Here is a 7,702-nt window from a genome sequence, read left to right on the forward strand (position 1 = left end):
GTGGGTTGTGCTCTTAGCTTTAGGCACATAGACAGCACGTATTTGCACCTACGGCGGGTTGTGCCCTAAGAGCTTTAGAGTAAAACCCTTCACACACGCAAACTATGGTGAAATGCCAGATTTAAAAGCACTTGTTTTAAGTTAACTTGGAGTTGAAATGAAGAAAGCATTGATATTGCCGGTAATTTGCTTCATATCAAGTCATAAAGACTGACAGCATTTTGCATGTTTAATGGAAACGAGCTGTGTACAAAGGATACAGAGTAGGGGTGGGTGTTGTTCGTCCATCGGGAGTAGATAAGGACCTTGACTGGTGTAGGGCTGGGTACCGGTACAGAAAATTCAGGTCCAGGTCCGGTTCAGGTCCAGAGGATCAGGTCCAGGTCCGGACCTGAACCAGGACCTGATTCAGTATGTGAAAACTTGTAAATTGTCAGTATTCAGAACAATGGTCCATTTTGCTGCGAAGAATTCTGTGTGGTTTTTGTGGAGTATTTAACTACCACTGGCGTTTTGAAATCCTACAAGGCTTACTGTCCCTGTATACGACTGACTGTAAAAATTGGTAGAAATGACTACAGACTCTACTATACTTCACTCTTGTTAATGTTATTGTACCGGTAGTCGTCCCACCCCTAATACAGAGTGATATACTTCAGCAGACAGGCAAAATTGTCAGCATTTATTTCAACACAAAACTACTATTAAAAGAAAAACTGAATCTAAATGTTTGGGTTTAAAGTTTGATAAAAGTTATAACAGGAACATGCGGTGCCAGACCAACTGAAACCCGCCAGGTTTTCATTTCAAACTCAAAGGGAACTTTTTTTACCTGGTATTCCAGTAGCCTCTTTGATTGTCATGAAATTGATAACTGTTGGGTTACCGGGTATCTAACTATTGTATAAGCCTCTTCCTGGTCATTGTGACAACAACATATCCCGGCCCGTTATTTGCGCCACTCTGTCCGCGGACATCTCTGCCTGAGTTAAAGGAACCCCCTCCGCAATGCCCTTTACCATCGCCCCCCTCCCCCCACGGGAGTTCCAACCCCCTCCTCCCCCACCTTCTTTGTGTACACCTCTATAATTACTCGCTATCCCAACAGCAATGTGTGTGTGTGTGTCTGTGTGTGTGTGTGTTTGTGTCTGTGTGTGTGTGTGTGTGTGTGTGTGTGTGTGTGTTTGTGTCTGTGTGTGTGTGTGTGTGTGTGCGTGCATGTGTTTGTGTGTGTGTTTGTGTCAGTGTGTGTGTTTGTGTGTGTCTGTGTGTGTGTGTGACTGTGTTTGTGTGTGTTTGTGTGTGTGTATGTGTCTGTGTGTGTGTATGTCTGTGTGTCTGTGTGTGTGTGTGTTTGTGTTTGTGTCAGTGTGTGTTTGTGTGTGTGTGTGTGTATGCGTCTGTGTGTGTGTGTGTGTGTGTGTGTGTGTGTGTGTGTATGTGTGTGTATGTGTGTGTGTGTTTGTGTGTGTGTGTTCGTGTGTGGGCGTGTGCGTGTGTGTGTGTGTGTGTGTGTGTGTTTGAGGATGTGATCTTCAGCACCTTAACTGGGGTCAACCCTGCATAGATCATATCATTAATCGAGGGACCAAATATGACTTTCTCAAGTCCAAAGATATGACCTTTGAATTTAACTAAGTATGAGAACTTCTTCCACATTGTAGTGGTTCAACATCTATGCCTTCATTCCTTAATAGAAGAAAACCGTTCCTACTTTTAGTACGCAGTGACAACACCCTTCGAAATTTGTGTTCTCACAATATACGCTGTTCAACACGTATCCGTACTCTAAAAGGGGAAATGTGTACGGAAATTTAATTTCGAAGTAAGGAGAAAATTGGCTGTTTGAGTTAATTCTAACTTTGTAAGAAGGTAGAATACTGTCACAGATTGAACAAAACGTTTCGCGGTGGTTCTGAAACTTCACGGTGAAGAGTCATTGCAAAAATACGAACCTTAAACTGCTGCAAACATTTCAATTTTTACAGTAACGTTGTTTATGTATGTGCTAACTGGATCTGCACCATTGTTAGCCTTGTCAGGTGAGGCTGAAACCTGATACATGTAAACAAAGAGCCGTGCCGAACACGTGCATGCACAGGTGGGCAAGCGGAACGGTGACCTTGGTATTAGAAATAGAAGGCTTAATGACGTCGAGACAAGGATAGCAACATGGCGGCTGCAAGTTGTCAAATGTGGGGACACATTCTAAAGAATAACTGACTTAACCTACAGCATCTGCCTGGAGCTGTTCACCAGGTCTATTCAAAGTGGTATTCGTAGTGCTTAATCCCCTTTCAATGTCAACAGGTATTTGATGATTTCAGTCACAAACTGTAAACAAATTGATTACAAGTATACCTAACATTATAGCCTATTTTAGAAGAAAAAGACTTAAGGTCCAAAAGCATGCATATATTCATGTATTTCCCCTCCACTCTAGGACAGGGTGCCAGAATACAAGCGAAATACATGAAATAAAAAGGCTTTAAAGCGAGAACCAAAGACTTGGTCACTGTTGTACAGAAAAATAAACCACAGAAAAATAAATTATTTGTTAGCCACTCCTATACCAGAAGGAGGACAAAGCTGCTGGCTACAGGCAAATATGGCTCATCTTGTACTAGTTTAACCGGAACAGCCACTCCTACATTAAAAATAATTTAGTACATTTCGGTACAAAAACCACTTATTACAAGCAAATCTATGTAACATCAGAATACAGTTCAGTACCCCTGACATAAATGCTAGTATTTTCGCCAAATAAAAAGAGACCCGACGAAAGACTTAAGCCGTATATCTATACTAACGTTTTTTACTACAAAGAAAGTCCGCTAACATCAGCGCACAATTGTGTTAAATAGTTTTTGTTTGCATGTACAACAAAAACAAACCAAATGTAACTTTCTCACATCAGAGTCCCTAGATCCACTACCGACACGTGCAGTACACCGCAAACACACCAAAGTACATTGTTTGTCTTGTCACAAACAACTGTATAAGCAAGGGATAACATTAGGCTTAGGAACTTATGGCTTCAAGTAGGATATGTAAGATGCTTAGAAACAACTTTAAAATTACGTATAACTGACTTAAATTACCAACAGCTTCATTCATTCATAGATCTATGGCTAGTTAGTAAAAGTTGAAAAATATAGCTTCGTTGTTGTCAATTTCTGACTAAAGCATAATTTGCACTCAAAGCCTGTATTCATATATTTTGCCTTCATTCTAGGACAAAGTGGCACAAAAAAATTAAGTTGAATCCACAAAATCGCGCTAGGGTAGGGGTCATTTCATAGGGGTCATCCGAAGGAGGATAATTTTATGCGGTCTTTTTGACCTTTGACCTAAGTCGGGGACCATCCATTGATAAAGGGAGGGGTACGCACCACAGGAAAAGTAAGTGGCTCGCGCAGAAAAGTAAGTGGCTCACGCAGAAAAAAAGTAAGTGTGTTTTGCAAAAAAGTAAGTGTCTTGAGCAGAAAAGTAAGTGGCTCGCACAGAAAAGTAAGTGGCTCGCGCAGAAAAGTAAGTGGCTCGCGCAGAAAAGTAAGTGGCTCGCGCAGAAAAGTAAGTGGCTCGCGCAGAAAAGTAAGTGGCTCGCGCAGAAAAGTAAGTGCCTTGCACATTGTTGCTATCGGCCACGGTAGGTCGGGGTGTAAATACGCAACCAGTTTTCAGGAACTGGTCGGGATCCAAAGTAAAAATACAGTTGTTTCTGCAGCAAAGATGAATCCTTTCGACTTGAGTTAAGCAAATTTTTATCAGTTTTAAACCAACGGAACTTGCTGCATTGTGAAAACAGAAAAGCGTAAAACTATAACAGCTGGGGCAAAGGTCATGCGTGACGTCATCATGCGGAAGTAAAGTCAAGATGGCGGCCGATGACAACATCGCACTTTTATTTCTGTTTTAAGACGCCAAAGCTGACCAAGGTGAGCCTTTCAGTGTCTTGGGAAGCGTCTAGAAGACAGCAAGAAGGTATTTGTTTCTTTGTCTTGGACATGTCGAACTTAAGACATTGTGAATACTTTAGTTTTACCACAAACAATTTGTGTTTTTCAGGGTCAGAAAAATTGTTGCGGTAAATTATAACTTTTTGGTCTTTGTTACCTTGTTGACTGGTTAAATTTAGAATCTGAGAACGGTTCTGTTACTGCTTTTTATGATATTTTATCTTAAAACTATAATGTATTCTGTACCTGAGATTCAGTTGATCGTCAAAGCCAACAGCTTTCAGTTACGTCGGGGGTGTTGTGGGGAGGGGGGCATGATGGTGCGAATAGTTTGCATCATGGGTCACGACTTCTATATAGACAGGGTTCTCCCCAGAGAGTGGAATAAGGGAGGCCCTCCACTATACTCTCAGCCAGCTCCACTATACTATTTTTCAAATTCAGTGTGTTTCTTCCCTATTTTCTTTGTTAGTTTTGCTAAGATTAATGACAATTTCAATTCACAGATTTTTGTACCAAGTGGCATCACTTTTCCAGTCAGCATTGTCTGCAAAAACTTGTGAATGAGCAATGATCAAAACAATAGTACTGTTTTGCCACTTCACAACAAAGGAATAACAACAGTATATTATACTTGTAGTATTTGACACCCTCTGTCATTGCAAAATGAACCCATTTTCATGAAAGTGCAGCGCGTTGGTGCGGGTTATTTTTGCCAGCCCCTCCACTATACTAAAAAATTCTGGGGAGAACCCTGATAGACCAACCCCCATCAACCCACGTCCCGCTGCATCACCACATAACCAACACTTTGGGCGTCATCATCAGGAAGAAATACTGACAGCAGCAGTTGGGAGGGGCTTAGATCTTTCTGTTAACGAAACAATAATTATATTATATATAACGTTAAAGGCACCCAGAGCAGTTTTTTTAGTCTTTTCAAATTTAATTTTCAAGTCATTTTTACACACAGGTTAAAGTAAAAATACAGTAATAATATTACTTAAATAACAGTATTTCATTGCATGTCAACCTTTATTGAGCAAAGATGAGATGTTGTTGGGTGGTGAGAAGTCATTGAAAATCTAAGCGCTGCACGTGCCATTATTTCAAATTTTCGGAACGCACGCGAAAATGACCAATGCGTCCCGAACGCTTCCGGAGATGTCGTCACTTGTTCGAAGAAGTTTTCGACTTGCGAACGGGCAAATCAGATTCAATTCGCCTAGTGACCTCATGCGTTCTAAAGTCTCCTAAAAGTACCGACGGGAAACTGTTAGTGGCTCGATCCTGTGCTGCTTTATTGTAGGTCCCAGTAAATGAAAGGGGCCGTTTGCGACATGTTTGTGCGTCTCTTTAAACGCTGAAAGTACGAAATAATGATACAAATGTGCTAGAATCGTGAAGTAAATGTCAATATCGTACCGATTGTCTCATTCAGAATATTTTTAATTTCAATGCTCTAAAAACTGCTCTGGGCGCCTTTAACAGTTATGACGTTATCTGTATGATTACATCATGAAGCTGAAATTGTGTGACTCTGCATCCATTCTCAAACTGTAGTTTGCTGGGTCACTTCAGTGGAGAACAAAAGAAATAAGAAGATAGAGAGAATCCCCACCTAACAACCCTTTTTTGTACAGGTAGCGGATGATGGGTACTGTAGGAAAAGGAAATATGGATCCTGGAGGCTTGTTTAGGTACTGCAGCAGAACTTCCAGTTTTATTTAGTTTGTTTGTTTACCTGCACAGGTAACTGATGATGGGTACTGTAGCAGAAGGGGACGATGAGATCAGTATCCTGGAGGCTTCCCTAAGTACTGCAGCAGTGTTGTTTATTTATTTGTTTGTTTGTTTGTTTGTTTGTTTACCTGCACAGGTAACTGATGATGGGTACTGTAGCAGAAGGGGACGATGAAATCAGCATCCTGGAGGCTGGCGCTCGTCTGGAGAATGATACCCAGCCGCTTCTGATGGACCAGTCCATGTGCAACAATGGGGAGGAGGATAGCGATGGCTTACAGGTCAGTTTGTTTGTTTGTTTGTTTGTTTGTTTGTTTGGGATACCCAGCCTCTTCTGATGGACCAGTCCATGTGTAATAACGGGGATGAGGATAGCGATGGCTTGCAGGTCAGTTTGTTTGTTTATTTGTTTGTTTGTTTGTTTGGGATACCCAGCCTCTTCTGATGGACCAGTCCATGTGTAACAACGGGGAGGAGGATAGCGATGGCTTACAGGTCAGTTTGTTTGTTTGTTTGTTTGTTTGTTTGTTTTGGATACCCAGCCTCTCCTGATGGACCAGTCCATGTGTAACAACGGGGAGGATGATAGCGATGGCTTACAGGTGTGTTTGTTTGTTTGTTTGTTTGTATCATGTAGCATAACTGCAGGGTGTTCGGCCCAGAAGCCAGAGGTCCTGAGCTTGAATCCTGTCATGTTACTGATCTTTTGGCCTTTGGCACTTTACCAAACATTCCTCACTTCACTCGGGTGTAAAAATGGGTACCTGACTTCGGTTGAGGAGGTAAATTTGGTAAAAGGTGGTGGAAGATTTCCTATTGCTAGTGTCTGTTTCATTTTAACCTCGTATCGGTAAACAAATGTAACCTTTCATATTGTTGACTGTACATTGTCTAGTAACCAGGACATTTGCCTTTGGCTAGTTGAGCAGCCTGGGCTGAATGTCTCTGTATGCCTATAACATACTCTCTATACAGCCAGATAGAATATTTTCTTTAAAAAAATTTTTTTAAGAGTTGGGACTGTAGAACTTTGAGTGTAGTTTAACACGATTTTTCAACCTTCCCAGAATGCCTCCTACTTTGCGCTGAAGAAGGCGTTTGCGGCGCTAAAGGTTCGACTGCGGGAGGTGGAGCATGAAAACGAGAGACTTCATCGTCAGGTCAAACAGCTGGAGTCAGGCTCAGGTCAGGGTGTAACCTTTCACCTCTCACCTTTAACCTTTCATAATGATAAGGGAATTATTTTGCTGTCTGCACAGTAATCCCTTTCATGGGGCTTTAACTTAATATAATCTTTATCCAGTTGTACAAAAGAAGAACATGAAACAATACATTACTTAGGACAGCCCTTTGTTGGATTCCTTTTATTCAGAGGGGTGCAAGGCAAAGTAACAATATTGTAGTGTGCATCATTCATACATTTTCCAAAATGATTCCTTTTAAAAGAGTGTAAATATATAGAATACAACACAGTGTATCACATGGGGCTCGGGCCCGACCGCTGTTAGGATGGCCCAAAGCTTGGACGATGATCCAAACTGTGGGAGGGCTGGGAATAAATCTTGTTGTATTCTATATGTCATTCCCACCTGAGAAAACTTTGAAATGTCTAAGTATCCAGTTGTATTTTGTTGATGTATTTGTTCTCGTTGATTTTGTAGACGACTTCAGTGGTTCGGGCGCTCCCCGACCAGAGCTCATGCCCAGCATTAACAAGGCTTACGAAGCGTACAAGGAGAAATGATATTCATTATTAATTATGTGATACAGCTTAGAATGGGTTGTCCTAGGATTTTAAACTGTATCACATAATAATCAATATCATTTCTCCTTGTATGCTTCGTAAGCCTTGTTAATGATATTGATTATTATGTAATACAGTTTAAAATCGTAGGACAACCCTTTATCCAGTTTCAATCAGGAGAGCTTGAGACATAGATAGTTGTCAGTTTAATCAAGACTTCGTTTCACTTAAGCTTCCGGAGGTTTTGAGCAACGGC

General features: G+C 41.2%; 1 protein-coding gene across 1 annotated transcript; it reads left to right on the forward strand.

Moving 5' to 3' along the window:
- The first annotated feature begins 3,772 nt into the window (after nt 1-3,772).
- On the forward strand, nt 3,773-7,446 carry LOC118403072. Its single transcript, XM_035801508.1, has 4 exons — nt 3,773-3,984; nt 5,839-5,983; nt 6,770-6,889; nt 7,366-7,446. Exons 2-4 carry the CDS (start codon nt 5,846-5,848, stop codon nt 7,444-7,446), a joined length of 339 nt encoding a protein of 112 aa, XP_035657401.1. The 5' UTR covers nt 3,773-3,984; nt 5,839-5,845.
- The last annotated feature ends 256 nt before the right edge of the window (nt 7,447-7,702 follow it).

Source organism: Branchiostoma floridae, chromosome 16 (genome assembly GCF_000003815.2).
Source record: "Branchiostoma floridae strain S238N-H82 chromosome 16, Bfl_VNyyK, whole genome shotgun sequence".
NCBI classification, from domain to species: domain Eukaryota; kingdom Metazoa; phylum Chordata; class Leptocardii; order Amphioxiformes; family Branchiostomatidae; genus Branchiostoma; species Branchiostoma floridae.